The sequence below is a fragment of the Carcharhinus amblyrhynchos genome, unplaced genomic scaffold (genome assembly GCF_965287045.1).
Source record: "Carcharhinus amblyrhynchos unplaced genomic scaffold, sCarAmb.v2.hapA scaffold_41, whole genome shotgun sequence".
In the NCBI taxonomy this organism is placed as follows: Eukaryota; Metazoa; Chordata; class Chondrichthyes; order Carcharhiniformes; family Carcharhinidae; genus Carcharhinus; species Carcharhinus amblyrhynchos.
The window spans coordinates 2,470,495-2,482,928 of record NW_027649782.1 but is presented as its reverse complement, the minus strand read 5'-3'; the positions used below and the strand labels follow the sequence as shown (position 1 = coordinate 2,482,928).

The following is a 12,434-nucleotide window of genomic DNA, read 5'->3' as shown; positions in this document are numbered from 1 at the left end:
GCAGACTCGATGGGCCAAATGGTCTCTTTCTGCACTGTAGGGTTTATATATCTATTCTACTTAACATCCCTATGCTAATTCCACTCTTCCCTCAGAGATTTTTCTGCCATTGAGTTCTAAGTGGAGCAGTTGCTTCGGCGGGGTCTGGTGTCAGGCTCATGAATGACATGTCCCACCCAGCAGGACTGGTTCCCAGTCATTAGAGTCTCGAGACTGAATATCTTGGGTTGGGAGAGGACACAGTTACTGGTGGGCTTTCTCCTTTGCTACTGGATTTGGAGGATCTCACAAAAGCACCAATGAGGATACTTAGAATCTTAGAAAGGTGAGATATTGCTGCAGAGAGAGACAGAGTGAGATAGATAAGCAGTTTATTACCATGTGACTCCATACATCATACCATGAAATGGTGCTTAGATCATAGAACCCTACAGTGCAGAAAGAGGCCCTTCAGCCCATCGAGTCTGCACCAAACACATTCCCACCCAGGCCCTACCCCCATATCCCTACATATTATACCCACTGATCCCTCTAACCTACGCATCCCTGGACACTAAGGGGCAATTTCTTAGCATGGCCAATCAACCTAACCCGCACATCTTTGGGCTGTGGGAGGAAACCGGAGCACCCGGAGGAAACCCACGCAGACACGGGGAGAATGTGCAAACCCCACACAGACAGTGACCCGAGCCGGGAACCGAACCCAGGACCCTGGAGCTGTGAAGCAGCAGTGCTAACCACTGTGCTACTGTGCCGCCCACAACTTCTCCAGTGCTTTGAGATGCTTGTTGTTGGTTGCCCAAAGATGGAATTTTCCAGGTTCTCCATAGCAGGGTTAAGTGTGAGTTGGGGGAAAATAATGTTGGGGGAGCCAAAAGGTGCACAGCCATCCACCATGACAGGTCGCCATTCCCACCAGAGGACGTTGTGAAACTGTTTTGAAGATGAAGTCCTGAGCAGAAACTCCCACTGCCCAACCATCCTCACTGCCAACAGGTTTTCTAAGATCTTGCTGTTGCGATTTATCCCCAGAGATATGCAAGGATAATACACTTTCAGGTTATATGTTTGCAGGAGTTTTGCCCAGTGCTATAAAATATTACCGTCATGGTTAAAGCCACATGCTTCAGTCTTGTTACTATTACTGAGAAACAGGCTTAATTCATCATACACAGTGAGCAGTCAACTGACACAGAATAACTGAATACTACACTTGCCAGTGATCTTAATTGATGGGGGAAGGCGTTGTGAGCTGGGAGCTGGATGGAAAGAACAGTCTTTCCAGATGTTTTCTGGCTTTGGAGAAGGAATCAGCAGTGGCCCAGGGCTCCGTTTCTGAGGGAGCAGCACACACAGAAGTATCAGAGGTTGAACTTGGGGAATATGAGGTGGGGAGTGGGAATTATTGTTCATACGCACAGCAGTCAATCTAGTTAGTTGATCTGCACTTGTCCTCATCTAACTCAATCTTGAATCAATCTATCTACTGTGCCAGGGATGTGGGTTCAATTCCAGCCTTAGGTTACCGTCTGTTGGAGTTTGCACGTTCTCCCCGTGTCTGCTTGGGTTTCCAGTGGGTGCTCCTTATTCCCTCCCACTTTTTTTTAACTCATTCATGGGACATGGGCATCGCTGGCTAGGCCAGCATTTATTGCCCATCCTCTAGCTGCCCTTGAGAAGGCGGTGGTGAGCTGCCTTCTTGAATCGTTGCAGTCCATGTTCTGTGGGTTGACCCACAAATGCCGTTAGGGAGGGAATTCCAGGATTTTGACCCACTGACTGCGAAGGAGCGGCGATATATTTCCAAGTTAGACTGATGAATGGCTTGGAGGGGAACTTGCACTTGGTGGTGTTCCCATGTATCTGCTGCCCTTGTCTTTCTAGATAGAAGTGATCATGAGTTTGGAGGGTACTGTCTAAGAATCTTTGGTGAATTGCTGCCATGCGTCTTGTAGATAGTACACACTGCTTTATTGAGCGTTGGTGGTGGAGAGATTGAATCTTTGTAGATGCGGTGCCAATCAAATGGACTGCTTTATCCTGGATGGTGCCAAGTTACTTGAGTCTTGTCGGAGCTGCACCTATCCAGGAAAGTGGGGAGTATCCCATCACATTCTTGACTTGTGCCTTGTAGATGGCGGACAGGCTCTGGGGAGTCAGGAGGTGAGTTAATCGCTACAGTATTCCGAGCTTCTGATCTGTTCCTGTAGCCACAGTGTTTATGTAATGAGTCCAGTTGAGTTTCTGGTCAATGGTAACCCCAAGAGTGTTGACAGTGGGGGATTCAGTGATGGTTACACCATTGAATGTCATGGGGCAATGGTTAGAGTGTCTCTTATTGGTGATGGTCATTGCCTGGCATTTGTGTGACAGGAATGTTATTTGCCACTTGTTAGCCCAAGCCTGGATATTGTCCCGATCTTGTTGCATTTGAACATGGACTGCTTCAGTATCTGAGGAGTTGCGAATGGCGCTGAACATTGTGCAATCATCGGCGAATATCCCCACTTCCAACATTATGACGGACAGAAGGTCATTGATGAAGCAGCTGAAGATTGTTGGGCCTAGGACACTACCCTGAGAGACTCCTACAGAAATGTCCTGGACCTGGGATGACCGACTCTCCACAACCACAACCATCTTCCTATATACCAGGTATGACTCCAACCAGTGGAGAATTTGCCCCCTGATATCCACTCATTCCAGTTTTGCTGGGACTCCTTGATGCCACACTCGGTCAAATGCGGCCCTGAAGTCAAGGGCTGTCACTCTCACCTCACCCCCAGAATTTGGCTCTTTTGTCCATGTTTGAACCAAGGTTGCAATGAGGTCAGGAGCTGAGTGAGCCTGGCAAAACCCAAACAGGGCATCAAGATGAGCAGTTAGACACATAGAACATAGAACACTGCAGCACAAACAGGCCCTTCGGCCCACAAGTTGCGCCGAACACATCCATACCTACCAAGCCATAGAACTATCTGTAACTCCCAATCCCATTAAATCCCATGTACTCATCCAGAAGTCTTTTAAAAGACCCCAGCGAGTTCCCCTCTACCACCACCGACAGCGGCCGATTCCACTCACTCACCACCCTCTGAGTGAAAAACTTACCCCTGACATCTCCTCCGTACCTACTCCCCAGCACCTTAAACCTGTGTCCTCTTGTAGCGACCATTTCAGCCCTGAGAAATAGCCTCCGAGAATCCACTCTATCTATTCCTCTCAACATTTTATAAACCTCTATCAGGTCGCCTCTCAACCTTCGTCTCTCCAGGGAGAAGAGCCCAACTCCCTCAACCTATCCTCATAAGGCATGCCTCCCAATCCAGGCAACATCCTTGTAAATCTCCTCTGCACCCTCTCAGTAGCCTCCGCACCCTTCCTGTGGTGAGGCGACCAGAATTGCGCACAGTACTCCAAGTGGGACATTGGTTATGTTTAATTGTCCCTTAATGTCCAAAGATGTGTAGGTTAGGGGGATTAGTTACAGGGATAGGGTCTGGATAAAATTCTCTGTTGGGGAGTTGGTGCAGTCTCAGTGGGCAAAATGGCCTCCTTTGCACCGTAGGGATACTACAGGAGACAGAAGAGGTGCATAAGGAGCCCATGTATGAGATTAAAATATCCAATCCTTTTAACTCGGGAGTTTATTATTATGAAACTGGATCAACCTATTGTCTGACTATTGCAAAGTAACAGTGAATGCCTCATCATAATGGATGCTGAGGCCAATTATGGGGGAACCCAGTCATAATGAATCTTAGAAAATATATAGAACATACCCAATATTTCTAACAAGTGCATACAACACAGATTGATACCAAGGAGGGGGGAACTGAGCCAACAAGTCCCAGGAATGGATAATTCAATGATAGTATAATACATTTGGTTACAATTATTTCACTTTCGTCTGGGTAGATTTCTTGGTAAGGTTTAGAATAAGGTAACAGGAATGGCATTGTGGCAAACGAGTTCATGCAGAGCTGAATATTAGCAAAGGTGCAGGTGGAACACTGTTAATACATTGGCCGGATATTGCAGTTAAGTGAAAGTTACATCAGTCAGCGCCTAAAGAGTGAATCGTGTTATATCTCGTAGACTCTCCGACCTCATCTTGCCTTGCTCTTGACTTTTTTTTAACCTTGCACTTTACTCCGTAGCTATTAACCTTTCGATGGTCAACTTATGAACATTAGAACATAAGAAATAGGAGCAGGAATAGGCCATCTAGCCCTTCGAGCCTGCCCCACCATTCAATAAGATCATGGCTGGTCTGAAGTGGATCAGTTCCACTTTCCCGCTCTCTCCCTATAACCCTTAATTCCCCTGTCTATCAGAAACGTATCTACCCGTGACTTAAATATATTTAGCGAGGTAGCCTCCACCACTTCAACGGGCAGAGAATTCCAGAGATTCACCACCCTTTGAGTGAAGAAGTTCCTCCTCAACTCTGATCTAAACTGCCCCCCCCCCGCTTATATTGAGGCTGTGCCCTCTAGTCCTGCTATCCTTTCTAAGCGGGAAAAATCTCTCTACCTCTACCCTATCCATCCCCTTCATCATCTTATACGTCTCTATAAGATCCCCCCTCATCCTTCTAAACTCCAATGAGTACAGACCCAGTCTATTTAGTCTCTCTTCAAAGTCCAACCCCCTCATCTCCGGTATCAGCCTAGTGAACCTCCTCTGCACTCCCTCCAAGGCCAAAATATCCTTGCGCAAGTGCGGCGACCAAAACTGCACACAGTACTCCAGCTGCGGCCTCACCAGTGCCCTGTACAGTCGCAGCAAGACCTCCCTGCTTTTATATTCTATCCCCCTCGCTATAAAGACTAGCTGAACTAGAAGCTCTGCTGCCTCCTGAAGCACCTTGGCATCTGCAGTAACGCTTCAAGATAGTCACAGTGACTGTCGGTCTTTAGTGTTGTGCTGTTGACAGCTGGATCAATGGTCTCTTAATTCAAGGCTGAAGCAGATAATCTAGAGTTATAGGATTCATACTAATATGTTTTTCGCTGTCAAGAAAGCCTGGCGTAGTGAATGACCTTAAAGAGGGAGATTCATCACTGCTGTCTGGGAAGCGAACATTGACTCAGTGCTTGTGGTTTGATTATTACTGATACCAGATATTTATTAGTGTCACATACAGACTTACATTAACCCTGCAATGAAGTTACTGCGAAAATTCCCTGGTCGCCACACTCCGGTGCCTATTCGGGTGCACTGAGGGAGAATTTAGCACGGCCAAACCAGCACGTCTTTCAGAATGTGGGAGGAAACAGGAGCATCCGGAGGAAATCCACGCAGGCATGCGGAGAACGTACAGGCTCTGCATGGACAGTGACCCCAGCCAGGAACTGAACCGGATTCCCTGGTGCAGTGAGGCAGCAGCACTAACCGCTGTGGTGCATTATTGCCCCTTGAGAACAGAACGGGCAATACTGGATCAATCTCCTGTAATTTGCTGTACCTGATATTTAATTGGACTATCTGTGAAGGAATGGAACATTGCGCATATCAAGCGGCCTATCCAATACCGCACATTTTACCCCATGACATGAATTTCCAGTTAAAACCCCCCAGCATCTGCCTTCCAAGTCAGTTCTTAATCACTACCGCAAAAACTCTGAACAATTACCACAGAATGAAGCACTTATTTCTCTCTTGAACTCCAACTCCAGTGAAATCCCGTGATATATTATCAGGGATAGCTCAGTAAAGTTGGACTGTTTTTAATAATTTTTTTAAACTAGCTTCGCTGTAGTTTTGGTGTTCGAAATGAGCATCGCTTCATCAACGTCCGAGGGTGAAATTGTTGAATAATCCCAGGGACGTCTGCAATGTAATTGGGCTGTGAATAGGGCTATCGATGAGTAATGGTCATAAGAAAAACTATTAGCATCATAATTTGTCTCTTTATTCTCAATTATTTTAAAAATGTGATTGCTATTCTCAATTCTTGCCACTAACTCCAGCTGCTCAATGCAGTGATTTTGAGAGAGGTGGAGAATGCACAGTGGGAGAAGGTATAGAGGACAGGAGAGAAACACTTTATATACTCCATCAATTTCAGAAGGAAGGAAGTGAAAAGTTCTCAACTGGTCCATACTCTCTGCCAAGTTCCAGAAAGTTTCCCAACTCCTCCACGTTAATGTGAACAGGATAGAACTCAGTGGAGAGAATCTCCACAAGTGGCCTGGTGTACAGAGTTGAGGAGGAACTTCTTCACTCAAAGGGTGGTGAATCTCTGGAATTCTCTGCCCGTTGAAGTGGTGGAGGCTACCTCGCTGAATATATTTAAGTCACGGGTAGATAGGTTTTTGACAGACAGGGGAATTAAGGGTTATGGGGAGAAAGCGGGAAAGTGGAACTGATCCACTTCAGATCAGCCATGATCTTATTGGATGGCGGGGCAGGCTCGAAGGGCTAGATGGCTTAATCCTGCTCCTATTTCTTATGTTCTTATGTGTACAGTTAGTGCAAAGGGATCAAGAATCAACAACAACAAGGTGTGGAAGAGAGTGTGATAACTGGAAAGCTTTATCTATTAGGGAAAAAAAGAACCTCAGCTGAAGGATTGAGGCAAACAAAATGTGACGAGACTGTGAATGAAATCAAATTAAATTAGAAGTGGGGATTAGATAGCATGAAGCTTGGTTTTAAATGTGTGTGAGTGTGCATTTGTGTTTGTATGAGAGAAAGAGTGTGTGTGTGTGTGCATGTGTGTATGTGCGTGCATGTGTGAGTGGATGTGTGCATGTGCGTGTGTGTGTGTGTGTGTGCATGTGAGTGTACATGTAAGTGTGCATGGTGTGCATGTGCGTGAGTGTGCATAAGTGTGTGTGTGTGTGTGTGTGTGTGTGTGTGTGCGCGCGCGTGTGTGTGTTTGTGTGTGCGTATATGTGTGTTTGTATATATATATATAATATGCGTGTATTCATGGCATCATTCCAACTGAACGAGTGTAGTTAATTTCAATGCAATGTCCCAATCTGGAAACTGATGGAATTGTTGGAATACCTTGCTCAGTATTACTTCCCAGCAATCCCACGAACAATATCACATCTTTAACACAATAAGTTGTCCCAAGGTGGTTCACTGGAGCTTTATCAAACAAGGAGCCACATGAGGAGATATCAGGATAGGTAGAATGGAATGGGGAGAAAGAAGCAGAGGCAAAGAGACTAAGGGCATGAATTCTCGGGCTTAAGGTGTCAGCAGCTGAACGCAGTGCTACCAGTGGTGGAGTGATTAAACTGAGGATGTGAAGAGGTCAGGATCACAGCAGTGTGGATATTTTGGGGAAATCCTGGTGGCCCAAGGTGGTCCCGAAGAAAGGGTGGGACAAGACCGAGGAGGAATTTGAAAACAAGGATGAGTATCTTAAAAGTCAAAGTGTTACCCTATGTGGGGCCAGTGTAGATCAGCAAGTCAGGCTGATGGCGTTCTGGACGACACAACATCACAGGAGGAGGCTATTCATGTACCCACCGGCTCTGCAAATGACCAATTCATCCAGTGCCATTTCTCCATCTTCTCCCCGTAACCCTGTGCATTCTTCCTTTACAGATAGACATAATGGGATATAGGACACGGCTTTGGATGACCTCACGTTTCCGGTCTTCCATAACTTTACTAGAGAATAAAATGGAGTAAGTTATAACTCCAACAGATTCCCCATGAGCCAGGTAACAACACTGTCCCCAGTTTGTGTGTCACAAAAGATCAAACAAATTAGCAAATGGGCTAATTATTGCTTTCGCACTGGGCATTGGATTTTAATTTAATATTAAATCCACAGCCCAGCATCTCCGACAATGTGGCACCCCTTCAATAATGAACTGAAAGTTCAGAATAATGCAATCCCATATCTCATCAACAACTATAGAAACTGTAGAAAATTACAGCTCAGAAACAGGCCTTTTGGCCCTTCTTGTCTGTGCCGAACCATTTTTTGCCTAGTCCCACTGACCTGCACTTGAACCACATCCCTCCACACCCCTCTCATCCATGAACCCGTCCAAGCTTTTCTTAAATGTTAAAAGTGAGCCTGCATTTATCCGGCAGCTCATTCCACACTCCCACCACTCTCTGCGTGAAGAATCCCCCCACTAATATTCCCTTTAAACTTTTCTCCTTTCACCCTTAACCCATGCCCTCTGGTTTTTTTCTCCCCTAGCCTCAGTGGAAAAAGTCTGCTTGCATTCACTCTATCTATAACCATCAAAATCTTATACACCTCTATCAAATCTCCCCTCATTCTCCAGGGAATAAAGTCCTAACCTATTCAATCTCTCTCTGTAACTCAGCTTCTCAAGTCCCGGCAACATCCTTGTGAACCTTCCCTGCACTCTTTCAACCTTATTTACATCCTTCCTGTAACTGGGTGACCAAAACTGTACACAATACTCTAAATTCAGCCTCGCCAATCCCTTATATAACCTTATAAAATGAACAAACTTAAATGAGTGTTAGATTTTGTGTCCTGATGATATAAAGAACTTAACCTGATGATTGGTAGATTATGATCTTTTTTGTGTTTTGTATTTTTCCTGGAAAGATTGCTTCTAAAGTTTGCTTCAATTCACACATTGTGAGTGACGGAAATCAAATTTTAAATAAATAAACCTTTGAAGTAAAATATCAGCCTAACTTACCATCGATAAATAGGCATTAGCCATGGCTTTGTGTTTAACATTCTGCATCAGAAGGTTGAGGGCTTAAGTCTAACTCCCGAGATTTGAGTTTAATCTAGGCTGATACTCAGCAGAGAATTGCGAGAGTGTGACACCGTCAACAATGCCATCTTTCTGATGAGACAGTAAACCAAGGCTCTGTCTATCCTTCCAGGTGTTTCCATGCCACTACTTGAAGACTAGGCTACCCCGACCAATAATTATCCCTCAGTCAACATCACTGAAAGCCAGTTTTTACTGGCCATTAGTACATTTCAGTTTGTGGGATCTTGCTGTGTGAAAATTGGCCGCCTGGATTTCCTACAGGACAACAGTGATGACACTTCAAAAGCGCTTGGCTGCCTTTGAAGCATTTTGGGAGGTGTGGCGAAAGGCACTCTGTCAACGCAAGTCTTTCTTTTGCTGAAAACGTCCGGCCTCACTTTTGGCTGGGATTCCCTGGAGCTGTTGAATGTGAATGGGGTTTTGGTCGGAACGCCAAATTCTCCGTTCTCGCTTGCAGCGGAGCGGGCACAGGCAAAATCGGAGAATCCCACTCTTCATATAGAACATGGAACAGTACAGCGCAGTACAGGCCCTTCGGCCCTCGATGTTCAGCTGAGCTATGTCCAAACCCAAGATCGAGCTATCCCACTCCCTATCATTCTGGTGTGCTCCATGTGTCTATCCAATAACCGCTTGAAAGTTCCTAAAGTGTCCGACTCCACAATCACAGCAGGATATGTTCACATCTTTGAGTGGTACCTTCTATTTTAGAGAATTACACAATCGTTACAGCATAGGAGGAAGCCATTTGGCCCATCCTGTCTGGACTTGCTCTCCAAACGAGCACAATTCACCGAGTGTCGTTCTCCCACCTTCTCCATGGAACACTGCACATTCTTCCTTTTCAGATAAGTATCTAACTCCCTGTTGGATGTTTTGATTGAATCTGCCCCCGGCACACTCTCAAGCAGTACATTTTGGAATCAAGTGTGTTAACAGTCAGAGCAAAATGAGGCCATTTGGCCCATTGAGCCTGCACTGACAACAATCCTACCCAGGCCGATCACTGTGAGCCCGTGGTTTTACCCTGCCCTTTGCCCTGACACTGAGGAGTAATTTAGCATGGCCAATCCATCTAAATTGCACATCTTGGAGTGTGGGAGGAAACCGGAGCCCCTGGAGGAAATCCCACGCAGACGTGGGGAGAACATACAAACTTCACACAGACAGTGACCCAAGACTGGAATTGAACCTGGGTCCCTGGCGCTGTGAGGCAGCAGTGCTAACCACTTTTATCAGCTATGATGCTGGTGTTGGACTGGGGTGGGCACAGTAAGCAGTCTCACAACACTAGATTAAAGTCCAACAGGTTTATTTGGAATCACGAGCTTTCGGAGCGCGGATCCTTCATCAGCGCTCCGAAAGCTCGTGGTTCCAAACAAGCCTGTTGGACTTAAACCTAGTATTGTGAGACTTCTTGTTTTAACAGCTAGGGTAACGCACAGAACTGTGCTTGAATTACAACATCAACGAAACCTCGCAACTTTTGTAGATAGTTTAATTGCGGCAAACCTTCCCTTAGCGTTTCAAAGTCAACGTGTCTTTGGTAATTATCCTATTACTCACCATCAGTAACTAACATTTAGAATTTCAGTTCCGGAATATACTTCATTAAAAGGCCAGAATGAAAACAAGGGATTGATTTATGTTAATGAATTCTGAGGTCAGTCATTAGTTTTGCATTTCGATCTGAATGAGTTTCATTTTTGCAGATGTGAATTCTGATTTGATAACCTGTTTGCATTTCAATAACCGCGTTAGACCTTCTTAAAGGACCCGCCTGGCACTGCCATTGTCCATTCCTGCTAATGGCCTGGCCCACTGTATTTCCGCAACGGGTATTGCCACGGCAGGACTGGTAAACTCCGGCCGCTTATCCACGCTGGAATATCAAATCAGAGAGTGAAACTAGAGTTAAAATTCCAAACCGTACCGTGGTGGTGTAAGCAGCATCCGGATCATCTTCCAAAATTCGGGATAGGCCGAAGTCTGAGACTTTGCACACCAAGTTGCTGTTGACCAGGATATTCCGAGCTGCAAGGTCCCTGTGTATGTATCCCAAATCCGACAGGTACTTCATCCCAGCGGATATCCCCCGGAGCATTCCGACAAGCTGGATGACAGTGAACTGCCCATCGTGTCTCTACAGGGAGCAGAATAAAGAATCAGTCTTTCTCCAGAGTGACTCTAACCAGGGGACGCTATAAAACCATTTCCCAGATACGGGAGACTTATTTTGAAGAGCACACAACTGAAGTTTAATTATAAATTTTGGACGAGAGTCTCCAGCCTCCGAGCCGCATGTTTCCTGCCAGTGGGAGGTGGCACATTCACTGGTCCCACTGCTGTCTATAGGAATTCCTACTGATGTCACCCACGCTGGCGAGAACCCACATGGGATGACATTAATGAAAATTAGAATTCCAGCCAAAATCTCTGCCCGCTGGACTCTGCCAGGGAAACTGTGCAGAAATGCAGTTTGTAACACAGCCCCATGAATAGGAAACTGCAGTTTCACCATCAGTGCCAGGGTAAATGCGATAACTTAACCATCAGTTGAGTGATATTAGAGTTCGCTGATCAAATCCCCAGGTTACTGCCTAAGCAAAGTCCCCCCTGTCTCACTGTGCACCCTGAAAATATGCATTTATAGCTGGTAAAACTCAATAGGAAGTTACACAGAAACCAGGACCTTAGTCACAATAGTCTTGGCTCCATGGAAAGGCAATCTCACTTGCCCAATAAAAATATATAATTGAAGTTAAACCAACTTATTTGATTCCGGTATTTATGTTCCAAACACAATACAATTCTACACGGATAGGTAGTCCCAGGAATAGATGGATATTAAGTTTGATATTCCGCTGTGGTGGGAAAAAAACAATGAGGACAACTCTAGGGCAGCACGGTGGCACAGTGGTTAGCACTGCTGCTTCACAGCTCCAGGGTCCTGGGTTCGATTCCGGGCTCTGTCTGTGTGGAGTTTGCACATTCTCCTCGTGTCTGCGTGGGTTTCCTCCGGGTACTCCGGTTTCCTCCCACAGTCCAAAGATGTGCGGGTTAGGTTGATTGGCCATGCTAAGAAATTGCCCCTTAGTGTCCAGGGATGCGTAGGTTAGAGGGATTAGTGGGTATAATATGTAGGGATATGGGGGTAGGGCCTGGGTGGGATGGTGCTCGGTGCAGACTCGATGGGCCGAAGGGCCTCTTTCTGCACTGTAGGGTTCTATGATTCTAAAAGCAAGTGGTGCCTTGAGGTCAGGCACTTGGCAAGATGATCCCACCTTGTATTGAGGGTGCGGACTGCACCTCCTCTTAGTCATTGGCCTGAGAATTTTATTCAGTGCTTCAGGGAGGTGATGGCCTAGTGGCATTACTGCTGGACTATTAATCCAGAAATTCAGCTAATGTTCTGGGGACCCAGGTTCAAATCCTGCCACAGCAGACGGGGGAATTTGAATTCAACAAAGAATATCTGGAATTAAGAATTCACTGATGACCGTGAAACCATTGTCAATTGTCGGAAAAACTTATCTGTTTCACTAATGTCCCTTAGGGAAGGAAATCTGCTGTCCTTACTTGGTCTGGCCTACATGTGACTCCAAAGCCACAGCAATGTAGTTGACTCTCAACTGCCCTCTGAAATGGCTGAGTGAGACACTCAGTTTCAAGGGTAACTAGGAATGGGCAATC

General features: G+C 45.8%; 1 protein-coding gene across 1 annotated transcript in view; it reads right to left on the bottom strand.

Annotated features, from left to right (window-relative positions):
- epha8 (eph receptor A8) overlaps positions 1 to 12,434 on the bottom strand; it is a 570,939-nt gene that overhangs the window by 93,135 nt on the left and 465,370 nt on the right. The window contains exon 13 of the mRNA XM_080181519.1: positions 10,675 to 10,884. Within this exon, the coding sequence (XP_080037645.1) occupies positions 10,675 to 10,884 (210 nt within the window). The remainder of the gene's footprint in view (positions 1 to 10,674; positions 10,885 to 12,434) is intronic.